This window comes from Malaclemys terrapin, chromosome 1 (genome assembly GCF_027887155.1).
Source record: "Malaclemys terrapin pileata isolate rMalTer1 chromosome 1, rMalTer1.hap1, whole genome shotgun sequence".
Taxonomy (NCBI): Eukaryota; Metazoa; Chordata; order Testudines; family Emydidae; genus Malaclemys; species Malaclemys terrapin.
Window position 1 is genome coordinate 93,095,064 of NC_071505.1, and position 17,592 is coordinate 93,112,655.

The window sequence follows — 17,592 nt, forward strand, 5'->3', positions numbered from 1 at the left end:
CCAAACAGAGTGGAGTTAAAGGAGTCGACTTCCAACAGATCTGTTATCATATTGACAGGACTGAAATGACCTTCACATGGCCAAGGGCCTGTTTCTCAAAGGCCAGTTCATTCTTATCCCTTCAGTACTTCAGAAAGAGATACTCTCCACAATCCATGAGGTATGCCCAGGTATAAACAAGTGCAGGGCACAAGGACAGCAATCTGTATGGTGGCCCAGTCTGAGTAGGCAAATTCAGACCTTAGTAGAGGACTGCAATGTAACAAGAGGAAGAAAAAAAAACCCAATTGACAACCATTATTTTTTACAAAGCTACCTGACAGACCTTGGAGGTGGGTAGCCACAGATGTTTTTCTGGAAAGGACACATATACATTATTGTAGTTGATTACTTCTCCAGATATATTTGGGTACGTCTATACTTACCTCCGGGTCCGGCGGTAAGCAATCGATCTTCTGGAATCGATTTATCATGTCTTGTCTAGACGCGATAAATCGATCCCGGATCAATCCTGGAAGTGCTCGCCGTCTCTGCTCCGCGAGAGGAGTACGCGGAGTCGACGGGGGAGCCTGCCTGCCGCGTCTGGACCCGCGGTAAGTTCGAACTAAAATACTTCGACTTCAGCTACGTGAATAACGTAGCTGAAGTTGCGTATCTTAGTTCGAAGTGGGGGGTTAGTGTGGACCAGGCCTTTGACTTGGCTATACGTACGCAGACTTCATCGGCAAAGGTCATCCAAAAATAAAGTCAATATTTGCAAGTCATGGAGTTCCTGAAATCCTCATATCTGATGATGACCCTCAATTTACCTCTGAAACATTCCCAGAATTTCACAGGACTTTGATTTTGAACAAGATACTAGTAGTCCACATTACCCCCAGAGCCAACAGGGGAGGTGGAAGGAGCAGTGTAGACAGAGGCGAATTAAGGTCTCCTGGGGCCTGGACCAGAGCAAGTGGGGTGGCCCCAGTGCCGGAATCATGGCCCTGCCTCACCCCTTCCGCCTGCGGCCCCGCCCACAGCCCCACCCTGTTCTGACCCTTCCCCTGCAGCCCCGCCCCTGTTCCACCCACAGCCCCATCCCATTCTGCCCCTTCCCCCACAGCCCTGTCCGTTTTGCCTACAGTCCTGCCCGATTCACCCCCCCCACTGCAGCCCCACCCCCTGTTCTCTCCTTTCTGCCCCCCCCCACTCACTCTGGCCCCAAGACCGGAGAAGCTCTGTCCCCCGTCACGGCCCTGGGGTCATAGCGGGTAGTGAGTGCTCCTCCAGTCCTGAGGCCACGGCAGGGAGCGAAAGCTCCTCCAGTCCCGGGGCCTGGGCGATGGAGCTTCCCCTGCCACCCCATGCTTCTGCTGGGGACCAGCGTCGGAGTGCTGGGGCTTCCCCCACCCTACCTGTCCTGCACTTCTGCCGGGAACCCAGGTTGGGGCACTGGGGTTTTCCTGCATGCCACACAGCTTTAACCAGTTCTCTGGGCTTCCGGCGCCCCACAGTGGATTTCTGCTGGGATGCCCATTTTTCCAGGACCCCCCAATTGGCCAGGGGCCCTGGGCACAGGCCTCATGGGCCCATTGGATAATCTGCCACTGAAAATCAGTGGACCCATATAAAGCATTCCTGGCATATCAGTCAACACCACTTGCATCAAGACTATCTCCAGCAAAATTTCTCATGGGATGATGACTAAGGATGCCTTTATCTGTGGCATAAATACAACTTAAACCTAAGTAAACCAACCTGCAGGAATTTTGAAAATAGGATGCCAAAATAAAAATTTGGCAGCAAGAAAACATCAATGTTCAGCACAGAACAGAAGCACTACAGAACAAAAGCACTACCTTTCGAGCCAGGGAACAAAGTTTGGCTCGAAAGCTCTCGGACATCTGGAACTGTTCTGAACTTCTCAATCGCCCACATTCCAACTAGTGAAAACTCCAAAAGGATTTCTCTGGAGGGAGTTGGTTCATTTTCAGTATTTCGCAACCCAATTAAGAGAGGATCTGGGACCTGCTAGCACAGGTGCCGACTTTCCAAAGTGCTGGGGGATGCTTGACCCCTGGCTCAGCCCCAGGCCCTGCCCCCACTCCACCCCTTCCCCCAAGGCCCCACCCCACCTCTTCCTGCCCCTGCTCCTCCTCCCCCAGCCCCAGAGCACTCCGCTGGGCCCACCAGTGGTCGGGAGGAAGTGGGGGGAGCTGCCAGTGCGTGTGCACGCGCACACACACAGCTATGTGTTTATATTACAGAAGGTAAGGTCAAAGAAATGCACCTGGGCCTTTGAGCAGAAGGTGATGAGGTTTGTGATGGCCCTCAGAGTTCATTCCACATTCTTGGACTGACCCCTGAAAAAGCTCTGTCTTTTGCACAGACAAACTTTACCCTGGTGGTAGAGATTCCATGGTGCCAGAGAAGCAAAGTTGTCAACCGTGGTCTTCATCCTGTATCTTTAGATTGTCTTTTAGATATCCTCGGCACAGGCCATGGAACACTTTGAAGATAAATTCTGAGACCTTCAACTTGATATTCTCTGAAAAGCCAGGGTAGAGAGCAGGGGACAGTTGTGATGTGCTCACAGTTGCCTGTGTTGCTGAGGTGATGCACTGCAATGTTCTATACTAGTTGGAGTTTCCTGAGAGCTGAAGGCTTCATGCCTAGCTACATCACATTATTGTAGCCCAGCTGAGAGGTGACCAAAGCCTGAACATCTGAAGTCAGATCATTGTGCGCCAAGATGGAATGAGTCTCTTAGCCCACTGGAGATGGTAGAAAGCATTACTTCCACATGCTCATCAGGGGCAGAGCTGGGAACAGAGCCCAGGTCTCCTGGCTCCCAGTCCAGTGCACTATCCAGGGACTGCACTGCATTTCCTCATTTAAGGTCTGTTCTTAAATAGCAAAAAACCTACCCTGCTCTAATCCCCACAGAGCTCAGCAATGTTGCTCTTAGGCTTTCAGAGGGAATGAGAAATGCTGGAGGGGAAAGACAGGGGTGAGACCACCTCCTTCCCCTCCCAGTTATGAAAGGAAAACACTGCATCTGCCCCTCAGGCTGCTACAGACAAGGGCTATTTGTCTCCCAAAAGGGGGTACCGTTGGGATTAGAACCCATGACAGCGAGGAGCCCAATGCCTCTCACTCCCTCAGCTCCTCCTACAGAGGTTGGGAGTAAAGAAGCTCCGGGCTCGGCGGGCTGTGCAGAGAAAACTGGTCTAGGCCCCACCCTTCAACCTTAGCCGTCTAGGCAGCGCCAAATAGAGACCCGTCGGGAACGGCGAGCGAAGGCCGGGGATATATCTCACGCTCACGATCCGCTTGGCGGGAGGAGGGACTCGGCCAGGCGCGCGCCCGCGCGCCCGCGGAAGGGGGTGGGGGGCTCGCGCGCGCCTGGGAAAATGTTGCGCAGATTCTAAAATGGAACGTTGTCGGCGGCGTGATTGAGCGCGAGGGGGTGTGTGAGCGTGAGTAAGACAGGGACCAGCAGCAGTAGGAGCTACTACCGCACCCGCCGCCTTCTTGCAGCCGGTCCCCCCCGCAGCGGTACGGGGAGCAGCCGCCTCCTCCTTCCCCCTGCATGGAGCTCTCTGCTATCGGGGAGCAGGTGTTTGCGGTGGAGAGTATCAGGAAGAAGCGCATAAGGAAGGTGAGAGGGGAGGCACCAGCATCTATTTCCCACCTCGCCCTCCCGTGCGGGGGGCTCCAGAGCTCCACGCTGCAGGGAAGGGGCGCAGGAGGCCCAGCTCCCCTGTCGTGCCTTCTCGTACATATTCTGTGCTGTAGGGGGTGTGACGGACACGGGCATCTACCTCCCACCCCATGCTGCAGGCATCGGGTATGGGGGCATCAGTATGTACCCCCACCCATGCTGCATGCGGGAGGGGGGGGCGTGGTGATGGGTACTAGCACCATGCTGCGGGAAGGGGGCGTGAGGGGGATCATCGTCAAGCCCCAGTGCTGCAGGGCATGGGTATGTTTTTCTGTCACCATGTTACAAGTAGAGCTGTATGGTGGGGGTCACCATCACCTACTCCTCCAACCTTCCAGAGAGAGGACAGGTACCATTTCCATACATGCATCTCTGCATGCTGTTCCCTGCAGGAATGGAGAGAAAGAAGAGCTAGATGTGAGTTTGTAGGGGAAAGAGGATCCCTGCCCGTTCTTCTTCCCCTTTTCCACCTCCCACAACTAGGTCATCTTTTCCTTTTACCACCTCCCCTTAAATGAGTAATGGCCCGTTCAAGAAGAGGCCACCTTGCCAAATTTGCTGACCTCCCTTTCTTGATCCTTCATGCCTGTGGGTGCAAGTCTTTTTAAGTATGGCGTATATCTTCAATTCCTTGAGATTTTAATTTGCAGTAAGGGTTCATTTCTTTTTGGAAAAATGTGGGTATGGGGAGAGAAGCACTGATGGAAATGGGAGAGATGCCTGCATGTTTATCCTATCACCTCTGCTACCTTAGACAAGTCATTTTTGCGCCGTCTTGACTCTTGGGTGCTGAGCTGTACTTGTGGTTTGAATGGGCACTTCTGTAGATGATGGGGTGATTGAATAAGGCATAGTGCAATGAATGTTGAAATGTTGATGTGGGACTCTGGGAGGGATCATTGTATGAGAAAGCACGGCATTGTGCTTAAATGATAGAAGCGGGAATTGAAGGAGCTGGGTTTCTACTTCTGACACTGACTCTTTTGGTGACCTTTTGATAACCAAGTTATTTTGGCCTATTTTTTTTAGTTGCCACTAATTTTGTGTACTGTTCTTGAATGCTCTGAGATGCTATGGGGCTCTGACTTTTTTCAGGGGTGTTGAGCTCCCATTAACTTGAATTGGAATTATTGATGTTCAGCACTTCTGAAATTCATGCCGAGATGTGTCAATCGGGCACCCAAAATCAATGGACACTCCTGAAAATGTTGGTTTTGAATTTAGTGACTCTGTTTTCACAGCTGTAAAATGGGGATGAAGCAGGTATTAACCACCTCATGGGCTATTATGAGGATTAACCATAAACACCTGTGAAATGTCGTGAGAGCCTTCAATGGCTTATAAGGCAGTATTTTTTCACATATTTGAAAGCTGAACCCCCACCCTTCAAGAAAATGAAACCAATTGCATGATCTCCCTTCCCCCTACAACCCATTGTGTATGTTAAGTGTATCTTAATTTTTACATTTTCCATGCCCTGCCTCCATAAGTATGTGTGTACAAACCACACTTCAGGAAGAGTTCTAAGGGCAAAATCATGCTGTTATTTATTATTTCTCAAAGATCATATCAGTTGTACACCTGCTCCTCAGGGCTCTTGAATTGATTTCCATACTCTCCCATTTCTTCCTTCTCCCCCCTATATAGTGAACAAGTAAGTGGATACCTTTAAATTCAGCTTTGAATTACTGTTTGTTCAGGTCAGAAGGTTGAGTGGCTTGGATGGAGGGGACAGTGTTTGTGCAAAGCATGTAGCAACTGGAAGGGGACATGCCAAAGAGGCATTTCATAGCTTCTAAAATTTTGTATTTCTTCTGGCTTCTTATAACTAGCCCCTCAGACACTTGTTCCATTCATGGCATGAGTTTTCCTCCCATCATGTTTATGCATGTGGACTTGTTGTAGGGTTGCTCATGAGTTATGGAGCTGTGCACATGTGGGCTGCTTGTTGGAGGGTTGCTGGGGCTCCGCCTTCTGGTACTGGTCACTTTCGAAGCACCTGCAGAGCTGTGCTCCCTGGTTGATAGTAGGGTCATTTGAGAGTACCAGGACTACACATGCATGTGCTTGAGAAACCTATGGATTATTCAGTTTAATGAAGAAAAGGCTTAATTTTTTTTTTAAAGGTAGTGATGGGGAACAAGCTCTTCAGTGCGCACTGTTGCCAGTGCAGACCAAAGGGCATTCTCTTAACACAGTTTCTCTTCTTCCTGTAGGACCCATTTTGGGTTGCAAGGCTTATCATTTTTTCCCCCTTCTCTCTCTCTAGGGTAATGTAGAATACCTGGTGAAGTGGAAAGGATGGCCCCCAAAGTAAGTATCTTCTCTCCTCTCCCCCCCACTTGTCAGTAATGGCTTTGGCTGTATTTCTGCTCCCCATGTTATTAACATATGTTCTCTTGTGCCTTGCTCCAGAAAAGACAGACAGCCCCAAACACACACTATGTACCCATATTCCTGACTGACTTAATACATGTGAGGCTGAAGCATGGGCCCATATCCCTCAGTTGCCTCTCTCTTTTCTTTCGATTATCCACTCCCCTCTGAAACTGTCCACTTGCTGACTACTTCCAATCCATCCATCTTACATAGGAAAACTCCAAGGGAAACCCAGGTGCTATGGTTTTAAGTATTACATTCAGTAGGAGGTGTTCTTCCTTCCAGGTCAGTACTGAGAAGACCCCCTAGCATATTATTAGAGGGTGGGTTGCCTCTAGAAGTGCTTCCTTTTGGATAAGACACAAATTGTGAGCATTACCTCTTATCATTAAAGATTTCCCTTCACGAGAGAAGAGGCACTGACTCAGATTTACTGGTCACAGTCCAACACAGGGAATCTGTGTTGCCTTTTGAGGAATACCACTATTTTCCATTGGTTAGGGTATATTTCTGTTCCTCTCCTAAATTATTTTAGTAGTTATTTTAGTCTTCCCCAGAAGTGGCTGCATTTCAATTGGGAGTGACTTTTTCGGCAGGGAACAATCTGTAAAATGCTGTGAGATGAAAGGGATTATGTAAAATTATTACTATATGAACTGCCTGCCTAAATGGACTAGTCCTCCTCAGTCCATATGGACATCTGCCTTCACTCTTCTAAAAAGAAGTTGAAACATCCCCAAATGCCCTGTCTCACACCCCCACCTCCCAGGTGTGTGTGTGTGTGTGCGCGCACACACACACACAAAGTGTATACAGTCCCTATCTCTGTGGTTGGTGTGGGAAGGGAAAAATTTTCTTCCTTGCTATAAATTCTGTGATGAATTTAACCCTGTACACTTGAGTACCAATATCTATAGTACGGCTTAGCACCAAGGCCATTTTCTGTGGGCCTGCTGACTTCAGATAGTTAACTTCAGCTTTGTGTATTCAGGCATTCAAGTTGGGAGCATGTCTGCACTGCTAGAAGCACAGAACATTGGTGTTTGTCCCGTTAGGCACCACTGCAGTGACTGCACTTGTGGAAAGCATTTCACTTCTGCTTGATCATTAGCCAGCAGGAATGGGTGGACTGAGTTTGGTCTAATATCTCTTCTGAAGGACAGTGCAGCACTTACCTCCTTTTGCCTTCTTTCTTCCTTCCTTTCTTTCCCCCCAGACCTTGAGATCCGCAGCGAAACAAAATCCTAGCATGGGCATTTGAACCCTCACAGCCTCCTGGCTCAGAGGGGAGAGGATTCCTTGTTTTGCTGCCATGACACCTCAAAACATAAAAATATCAAACCCTGTTGATTGGTATCTCATTTTCGAAACCTGTTCTCTCCAGGGCTAGCATTGCTTGAAACCTAAATACTTCAGTTGTTTACTCTCTTCCTTCCTTTTACCAGTCTCTGTCCTTGATCTCTGAATGCTCTGTGCATGCAGAGGTGTGCAGCATACTTAGGTGTTTACATCCTAGCCTTCCAGCACATCCCTCTCCCTCTACCCATCTTGGTTTTCTCTTCCTCTCTGTGTGTGTGTGTGTGTTTTGCCGTTTCTGATCTCCTTGCCCATTATTCATTTACTCCCACTGTGGTGTTGATGGAAAGGAGTAAAGGGTCAGGTACAAATAGTGCATTTGCTCCTTTCCTGTGCATTCCACATATTCTTCTCAAATTTCCCTCATTAATTTGCCACACCTATCAAATCTCTGGGTTATGCTGCTGCAGGCAGGGACTGGAAGGGTTACAGATCTGACTCAGCCACAAGCTTGTTTACAACTTGTTTGAGGGGGGGGGAGGGAGGGAGAGAGAGAGAGAGATCATGTGATCTGTGTTTTCCAGAGTGTGTGCTCTCTCTGCAGTTCTGCTGCTGCAGCCTGGACTGTGTGTGTGTGTGTGTGTGTGTGGTGCAAATTGCACCATGTTTTTTTTTTATATATATGCAGTGTTTTGCCACTGCAGTGAGCAGGGAGCTGAGCTGCAGAGGAAAGGAAACACCCATCAGGTTTTTTGTAACAAATCCCCCTCCTCCTCTGCCACCAGAAAAGGAATCCTCTGCCTGATTTTCCCTCCCTCTTCTGTAAAAAACGAATGCCAAAATCTCTGGAAGGGAGAGAAAGGAACCTTCCTCTGCACAAATAACATCTTAACTTTGGCAGCCTGCAGATACCGAGACTGCTGCAGGAGGCTTGGGTGAAAAGATGCGGGAGAATTGGTGAGGGTGGAGTGACAAGGGTGGGAAGGGTCAGTTAACAGGGAATGGTGAAGGCCTGTCTGTTCTTAACCCTGTGCTCTGTCCATAACCTTCTAGAATAAAGTACATCTTAGAATTCCTGGGTTTCATACCTATCCTTCTCCCTTGTTGAGGAATCTACATTAGGGGAGATTCTTGAGGATGATTCTAGAAACCCTATCTTGATACTCTCTTCCGCATCAGGAGTGAATGTTCCAGAACCACACGCATAATGTACACCTCTTCATCCAAAAACCAGACCGTTCTGTAATAATTTTGGCTTGCTGCTCTGCTGCAGAGATGTTTGTACAAACACCACTGCCCTGCATGTGGTTTTTGGTAAACTTATCTCCCCCCCTTCAGGAATGTATGAGTGTGTGCTCTGTTGCATGGGTCATAGACCTTTTTAGTCCAGAAAATAAATCACTCTGGAACATATTGTTTTAGAGCGATATTCTCCTCCCTGTTGGGATGGGCATTCCAGATGGATACCACACCCCAGCCCCAGTCAAACATGACCTTTGTGAGTAGTGCCCCTTCCAGAATTGTTTTTTCTCTTGCATTTAGCTCTTCCATGTTCTAGCTCTTCTCAGAAAGCATTTTTTAAAGACTTCCCCATAGTCAGAATGTCTCACTGATACCACACATACCTCACCTAACCCCTGGTTCCTGTCTCAGCTGCATAACAGTAAGGGAGGAAGATGGGCTGATGACCTTTCTGCTCTGCAAGGCTAGCTTCTGTTTTCTGGGTGCCAAGTTCGGAAGTACTATTTCCAGTCCTTCCCCCCCCCCCCCCTCCCCCAACACCTGGCTTATGTTAGATAGCTTCTGTGCTGCTGAAAACAATATGCATGCATCCCTTTTTTTCTTACCCAAATCTAGAACTGGTGTAGAAAAGCTAATCCATTAGCGTCTTGTCACCGATATAGGAGGAGTTAGTAGGATAAGAAATAGCAAAAGGGTCTGAAGGCTCATAGTCAACTTAGTTTAGGCCCCAAATCTAGGTGTCCTTTTTTTTTTTTTTTTTTTTTTTTAAACAAACAGCATCTGTGGTGAAAAATCCATTCAGCTGTTTTAATCCTTTCACCTTCAATAACCTGAGATATGTTAATAACACAGGTGAAGAAATATATTTCTGCTTAGGAATCTATTAATCTCGAGTGTCCTGTTTTCTTGAAAATCCCACCCACCCAGGCCCATTGCCTTAGTGGTTAGTGCTCTGCCATGGGGCAGAGCTGGATTTGCTCCCCAAGTTGGGAGCAGCACTGCAAAGCAGACTTGCTCAGCCTTCATTGGTGGGAGTAGTTTATGATGCTCCTGCTGACTTTAAGAAAGGTTTTGAGGGGACCTGTGGCGGGAAGCCCTCTCTATTCTCTTACAAAGAGTGGATGATGTAGGGTTTAGACTGATTCTGGGAGGGGAGGTATGTATGTATAGGTGAAAAGGGGTGATGGGAAGTTCCCAAAGCTCTAAAAGTGGTGTGGCTGGTCCCTGACCTGCCATTGAGGAATGATCTATGTATGGGAGGCAGGTTCCAGAGCCTCAGTAATGCCAGTAGCAGCCCTTGCAAAGAAGATATTTCATTGAAGTCTTTTTAAAATATATTCATTTTTATTTCTTCAGATACAGCACATGGGAGCCGGAGGATCACATCCTGGATCCTCGCCTGGTAGTGGCTTATGAAGAGAAGTAAGAGGGCTTTGTCTCTTCTTCCCCCCCCCCAGGAAAACTTAAAATAAAAAAGTCCTGTATGCATAGAATGGGAATAGCATGGGCAGCAATGACATAAGCATCTCTGCTGTCCTGCCAATATGCCTCAATCGCCATCAAGGGTGGCCACCTGTGGGAATGTTTGGTTCATTCTCCATGGCCCATTCAGCCCTGGGACTCTGCTGAGACTGGCAGGAAAGAAGTCAGTGCCAGTCATGGTGGTTTTGTGAGAAGGACGCTTGTCCTCTCATTGCCCAAAAGCTGCTGGAGAGCTAGTGTGAATAACTTCCAGTCATTGCCATCTGGGCTGGATATAAACAGGTGACCTAGAGGCACCATATCCCAACCTAGATCAACTGAGCCTTTGAAGTTTCCTTTCTAACAAGGTTTTTACTCCCACAAGAAGCAGCTCTGGGGTTTTCTCCTCACTCATGATGCTGGCCAGTGAGGTTTGGTGAAGGAATTAAGGGAACTAGCTAGATACAGAGAGTGGAAGCCCTAGTTGGACCTTGTGCTATGTTGTTTTGTATTGTAGTTTGTCATCTTGTCTCATAGTTTTTTTTTTTTTTTTTTCCTTGCAGGGAAGAGAAAGACCGTGCATCAGGATACAGGAAGAGAGGCCCTAAACCGAAACGCCTCTTATTACAGGTAACCTTTCACTCTTCCTGGCGTGTCTTCTCCCATCCTTAGCCCCTTTGTTACTGCATCTATGGATCTTCCAGGGTGAAGCTAACTTTCTGTTTGCAATAGTGTATCCTCTGACTTTGTCCATACCAGGAAGAAAGGTAGTGGGTTTTAAACATAATAGATAACACGTTTTAAAATCCTAGTGTAGACAGGCAAGCTGCAGTTTTTAACCCATTTAGCGGATTGAGATGAACCCAAGGCGTTCCCATTGAGGGTGTGCCCACACTCCCAGACTGAATACGCAAACTTGTGTTGGCGGGGCTCATGCTAGCACACTAAAAATAACAGTGTGGACATTGCAGCAGTGGTAGAAACTGGCTAGCATGTGTTAAAACTAGTGTGCCCTGTGTACGCAAAGATTTTACAGTGTGTCAGCTGGCATGTTAAACACCTCTTGTTCTAATGTGCACAAGCCCCCTTTCTTTGCTGCTTCAGGCTCTGAGAGGGCACTGAGAACATCCCTCTGCTGGAGATTATCCCTGTGTGAGGGATGGAGGAGGTTTGGGCAGCACTCGGATATTCTGTCTTGTAAACAGCTCTCCGGTGAAACTTGTGCCTCCATGTTAATGTTTATTTTCAGCAAAACTTAAACCATGCTCAGGCCCAGATGGAGATGGCCTGTAGAGGGTCGTTGTGGCAGTGGAGGAATCAGATTAGGGCAAGTGGGTTCCACTGTGCAGAAGGGATGGAGGTAGGTGCCCTGCAGGGCAATCAGGGCCATGTAAGTACCTAAACAATTAGATTTCTGCCATAAAAAAGATGCTACCTGTTTGTGTGCTCACTGGATTCAAACTGGGCCCTGGCCCTGTGGAATGCCAGAGCCATTAGTCACATGGAAGCAAAGTTCTAGCAACCCTGCACAAGTAACCATAATGTCTCTGCCCACTGCTGTGCCATGGAGGTGATAGAGAGGAAAGACTTATTGGCTCAGCTACCCTTTCCTTTTTGCAGACCTCTCCATGGTATTCTTCTCCAGGATGTTTTCGCAATTTTAAATATTCCAAGCAATTAAGCTTCCAACTTGTATTTGCTTTTATTATGGTAGGGCCAAGAGGCTCCAGTCAAGATCATGGTCCTGTTGTGCTAGGCACTGGACGATCACATAGTGAGAGACCACCCTTTCCCTGGAGACCTTAGAGGACAAACAAAAGATGGGAAGGGAAATGGAGGCATAGAGGGATGAAGTGACTTATCCATGGTCATTTAGAAGATCAGTGGCAGACACAAGACTAGAACCCAGGTCTCCTGACTCCTAGACCAATGCCCAGGGATTGACCAGGCTGTCTCAGGGACTGTTCTGTACAGCAGCGGTTCTCAAACTTCATTTGCACCGTGCCCCCCTTCTGACAAGAAAAATTACGACATGACCCTAGGAGGGGGTACCAAAGACCGAGCCCTACCGCCCCAGGTGCGGGGGCTAAAGCTGAAGCCCAAGGGCTTAGCCCTGGGCGATGGGGCTTGGGCTTCAGACTTGCTGGGGCACAGGGCCAACACCAGCCTTGGCGACCCCCTTAAAATAGGGTCGTGACCCACTTTGGGGTCCCGACCTAGAGTTTGAGAACCCCTGCTGTACAGTAATAGCTCTTGCTGTTGGGATGGTTGACTTGATACATTCATCTCAAGCTTTCCCTCTGCTCAGTGACCTTGCTGTACAACTCTCTCCTCCTTAGGCGTTTATGCACCTGTAGACCGTTATCCCCCTTCCTCTTAGCATGGTTCTGTCCCTGCAAGGGCATTGAAACACACAAGTGCTTTAGTTCTGATATTCTGGGATGACTGGCCTTTCTGCTCCACTCCCATTCACAGAGGCTTTACGGTATGGACCTGAGGAGTGCCCACAAGGGAAAGGAGAAGCGGTGCTGCTGGCGGGTGGGAGACACTGGGGGCAGGGGGGCAAGAGGGGGAGCTGACAGGGGGGCTGCTGACGTGTTACTGTGGCTCTTTGGCAATGCACATTGGTCAATTCTGGCTGCTTCTCAGGCTCAGGTTGGCCACCCCTGCTTTAAGCTGCGGGGCCGCGCAGCAGCCTATTAAGCACCACATAGGTGCTCAGGGCTGCGGCGGGGAGTGATTCCTCTCCCCCGGCCCCAACCCAACCCAGCCCAACCACGGACCTGCCGCAGCCAGGGGAGAGGCGTCTCTCCCGTGGCCCCAGCCTGGCAGCTCCGAGCCAGGAAGCGTTGGGGCCAGGGGAGGGGCGCCTCTCTCACAGCTGCAGTAGGTCAGGGCCAGGCTGGGTTGGGGTCGTGGGAGAGGCGCCTCTCCCCCCGAGCCCAGGTGCTGCTGGGGGGCAAGTCCTCTCTCCCCGTTGCAGTCCCACGGCAGCCTGCACGCCAAACTCCTCATCCCCAGCCCCACCCAGAGCCTGCACCCCCAGCTGGAGCTCTCACCCCTCCCCTGCACCCCAACTCTCTGTCCCAGCCCTGAGCCCCTCATCTCCAGCCCCACCACACATCCATATTGGTGCACATAACAAAATTCATTCTGCACATGGGTGGGAAAAATTAGAGGGAACACTGTTCCAGAGTGGGGACACCCTAGCCCCTGTCCTAAGTGACCATGACAAGGTTGGGGGTTGAGCCTCCCAGGAATCCTGGGCCCAACCTTGGGGTTACAAGGACTCTGCTACACAGGAAAGTGGAAGGGGAGCCCTTGAGGTCAGGCAGGCCTCTGGATAAAGGAAGTGGGAGCGAGGACTCAGATCCTTTCGCTATACCATTTCACCGGGGTAATTTATAAGCCAGGAAAGTTCCCCACAATAGCGGGACTATTCCCCCGCTTACATATAGCAAAACTGAGAATACAAGAAACCATAAAGCAACAGCAAAGTGACTTGCATGCTAGCAGCACAGGGGAGACTGCATCAGACAACATTAACACAGTAAAGAGAAAAGGCACAAATGTGAAAGTAGCAATCAGACCAAATTAAAACATAAGAACAGTGCACAATTAGAGAGTGGGAAACCAAAAAACCTTAATAGGAGGGAAGATTGGAAAAGCTGTGGAAGATGTGGCAAGACACCAAGCCACAGATGGCAACAGTGTAAAGAGGCAGAATGTAGGAAATGCCATAAAAGGGAACATTTTGCAATAGCATGCAGGTCACCAGAAGCAGAGAAACAATCCAAAAGGGAGCGTTATCATCAGATGACAATGAGTCCATACTTCTAGGGGCGATATCCTCAACCAAACATACAAACTTTGTTATGCAAGCATGAATCTAAATGGCCAAACCCTTAAATTTAAAATTGGTACTGGGGCAGCAGTCACTGCAATTCCAAAAGAAGAGTATAATCGATCCAGGGATGGAGATCAGCAAAGACAACATAAGATTCTCCAAGTAACACTGCATTGGATATCTGTGGCCAGTTCCTTGGGAAACTGGAGAAAGAACAGAAAGTTCTTCAACAAATATATGTAATGCATGGACTGACAATTCCCCTACTAGGATTGCCAGCAATACAAGGACTACACCTAGTAGAGAAATTTAATGCATTACTGGCAGAAAGCAAACTATTCAGGAAATGTATCCACACATCTTCACAAGGCTAGGGTAGCTGTCAGGGGAGTACCAAATAAAATTGATGCCACCAGCAACTCCCTTTGCTCTCAAAGCTCCAGGTCACCTTGCTAAACTCTTGTTAGGGAAAGTTAAAGAAGAATGAAAGAGAATGGAACATATAGGGTTTATTTTCCAGATAGAAGAACCCACTGATTGGAGTCCAGGGATGATTGTAGTACCAAAGCCCAATGACAAAATCCAGATTTGTGTGGAACTCACACAAATTAATAAAAGCATGTGCAGAGTGAGATACATGCTTCATTCAGTTAACCAGAAATTAGCTTAGTTATAGAAGCCAAAGTCTTCTCAAAGTTAGATGCTACAGCAGGCTTCTGGCAAATCCCCCTTGCTAAGAATTAATACATTCATCATCCCATCTGAAAGGTACTGTTTCAGTCATCTTCCTTTTGGCATATCTTCAGCACTAGAACATTTCCAAAAGAAAATCTCTCAGATCATGTCAGGTTTGCCTGGCACCCTTTGCCATGCAGATGATGGGTTAGTATATGGCAGAGATAAAAATGAACATGATGAGCGACTACATGCAGTTTTGAGATGCTTCCAACAAGCTGACCTCACTCTGAAATGAGAAATGTGAACATGGAAAGGAGCAGATATGACACATCATTAGTAAATGGAATTCAGCTGAATTCAGACAAACTGAAGGCATTACTCGCCTTACCTGAACCCAAAGACGTTTTTGCTATAAAATGATTCCTGGGCATGATTAGTCATTTTGGAAAATTCTTATCAGATTTAGCTCATCTAAAAAAACCCTTAAAAGAGCTCCTTAATGGTCAAAATATCTGTATTTGGGGAAGCCACAACAAAATGCATGTAGTAAAATAAATGAACTATAGGCATCTCTACCTGTTTTGGCACAATATTCTGTAAACTACCCAACAATTGTAGCAGCAGTGTATCTTCATATCGGTTAGAAACAGTGCTGACATAAAAGCAGACAAAAGGTGACCAAAGACCAGTTGCCTTCATTTCAAGAAGCCTCACAGAAACCAAGCAACGGTAGGCCCACATGGAAGAGGAAGCTCTAGCAGTCATGTGGGCCTATGAACAGCTCAGTGCATATCTGTTTCGCCTGAATTTTAACACAGAAACAGACCACAAGCCCTTAGTAGCACTATTGGGTTCAAAACCATTGGATGACCTTTCACCTAGGATTCAAAGATTTTGACTGTGGCTAATGTGATTTTCTTGCAACATACCAGGGAAAGTACTCATAGCAGCAGACACTCTATCTAGAGTCCCAGTTGAGCAGCCACCAACAGAAGAGGCTTGAGAGAAAGATGTCAAAGTCTACATTGACCCTGTTCTGGCAGCAATTCCAGCATCTGCCAACTGACTTCAGTAAATTAGAGATGAACAACTAAAGACTCAGACTTGCCAGAAAATGACTCGATGTTGCCAAACAGAGTGGAGTTAAAGGAGTCGACTTCCAACAGATCTGTTATCATATTGACAGGACTGAAATGACCTTCACATGGCCAAGGGCCTGTTTCTCAAAGGCCAGTTCATTCTTATCCCTTCAGTACTTCAGAAAGAGATACTCTCCACAATCCATGAGGTATGCCCAGGTATAAACAAGTGCAGGGCACAAGGACAGCAATCTGTATGGTGGCCCAGTCTGAGTAGGCAAATTCAGACCTTAGTAGAGGACTGCAATGTAACAAGAGGAAGAAAAAAAAACCCAATTGACAACCATTATTTTTTACAAAGCTACCTGACAGACCTTGGAGGTGGGTAGCCACAGATGTTTTTCTGGAAAGGACACATATACATTATTGTAGTTGATTACTTCTCCAGATATATTTGGGTACGTCTATACTTACCTCCGGGTCCGGCGGTAAGCAATCGATCTTCTGGAATCGATTTATCATGTCTTGTCTAGACGCGATAAATCGATCCCGGATCAATCCTGGAAGTGCTCGCCGTCTCTGCTCCGCGAGAGGAGTACGCGGAGTCGACGGGGGAGCCTGCCTGCCGCGTCTGGACCCGCGGTAAGTTCGAACTAAAATACTTCGACTTCAGCTACGTGAATAACGTAGCTGAAGTTGCGTATCTTAGTTCGAAGTGGGGGGTTAGTGTGGACCAGGCCTTTGACTTGGCTATACGTACGCAGACTTCATCGGCAAAGGTCATCCAAAAATAAAGTCAATATTTGCAAGTCATGGAGTTCCTGAAATCCTCATATCTGATGATGACCCTCAATTTACCTCTGAAACATTCCCAGAATTTCACAGGACTTTGATTTTGAACAAGATACTAGTAGTCCACATTACCCCCAGAGCCAACAGGGGAGGTGGAAGGAGCAGTGTAGACAGAGGCGAATTAAGGTCTCCTGGGGCCTGGACCAGAGCAAGTGGGGTGGCCCCAGTGCCGGAATCATGGCCCTGCCTCACCCCTTCCGCCTGCGGCCCCGCCCACAGCCCCACCCTGTTCTGACCCTTCCCCTGCAGCCCCGCCCCTGTTCCACCCACAGCCCCATCCCATTCTGCCCCTTCCCCCACAGCCCTGTCCGTTTTGCCTACAGTCCTGCCCGATTCACCCCCCCCACTGCAGCCCCACCCCCTGTTCTCTCCTTTCTGCCCCCCCCCACTCACTCTGGCCCCAAGACCGGAGAAGCTCTGTCCCCCGTCACGGCCCTGGGGTCATAGCGGGTAGTGAGTGCTCCTCCAGTCCTGAGGCCACGGCAGGGAGCGAAAGCTCCTCCAGTCCCGGGGCCTGGGCGATGGAGCTTCCCCTGCCACCCCATGCTTCTGCTGGGGACCAGCGTCGGAGTGCTGGGGCTTCCCCCACCCTACCTGTCCTGCACTTCTGCCGGGAACCCAGGTTGGGGCACTGGGGTTTTCCTGCATGCCACACAGCTTTAACCAGTTCTCTGGGCTTCCGGCGCCCCACAGTGGATTTCTGCTGGGATGCCCATTTTTCCAGGACCCCCCAATTGGCCAGGGGCCCTGGGCACAGGCCTCATGGGCCCATTGGATAATCTGCCACTGAAAATCAGTGGACCCATATAAAGCATTCCTGGCATATCAGTCAACACCACTTGCATCAAGACTATCTCCAGCAAAATTTCTCATGGGATGATGACTAAGGATGCCTTTATCTGTGGCATAAATACAACTTAAACCTAAGTAAACCAACCTGCAGGAATTTTGAAAATAGGATGCCAAAATAAAAATTTGGCAGCAAGAAAACATCAATGTTCAGCACAGAACAGAAGCACTACAGAACAAAAGCACTACCTTTCGAGCCAGGG

General features: G+C 48.5%; 1 protein-coding gene across 1 annotated transcript; it reads left to right on the plus strand.

Moving 5' to 3' along the window:
• Window positions 1–3,349: 3,349 nt before the first annotated feature.
• On the plus strand, window positions 3,350–12,787 carry CBX7 (chromobox 7). Its single transcript, XM_054007349.1, has 7 exons — window positions 3,350–3,643; window positions 5,976–6,019; window positions 9,980–10,045; window positions 10,648–10,714; window positions 11,334–11,444; window positions 12,560–12,622; window positions 12,734–12,787. The coding sequence occupies exons 1-7, from the start codon at window positions 3,575–3,577 to the stop codon at window positions 12,785–12,787; spliced, it is 474 nt and encodes a 157-aa protein (XP_053863324.1). The 5' UTR covers window positions 3,350–3,574.
• The last annotated feature ends 4,805 nt before the right edge of the window (window positions 12,788–17,592 follow it).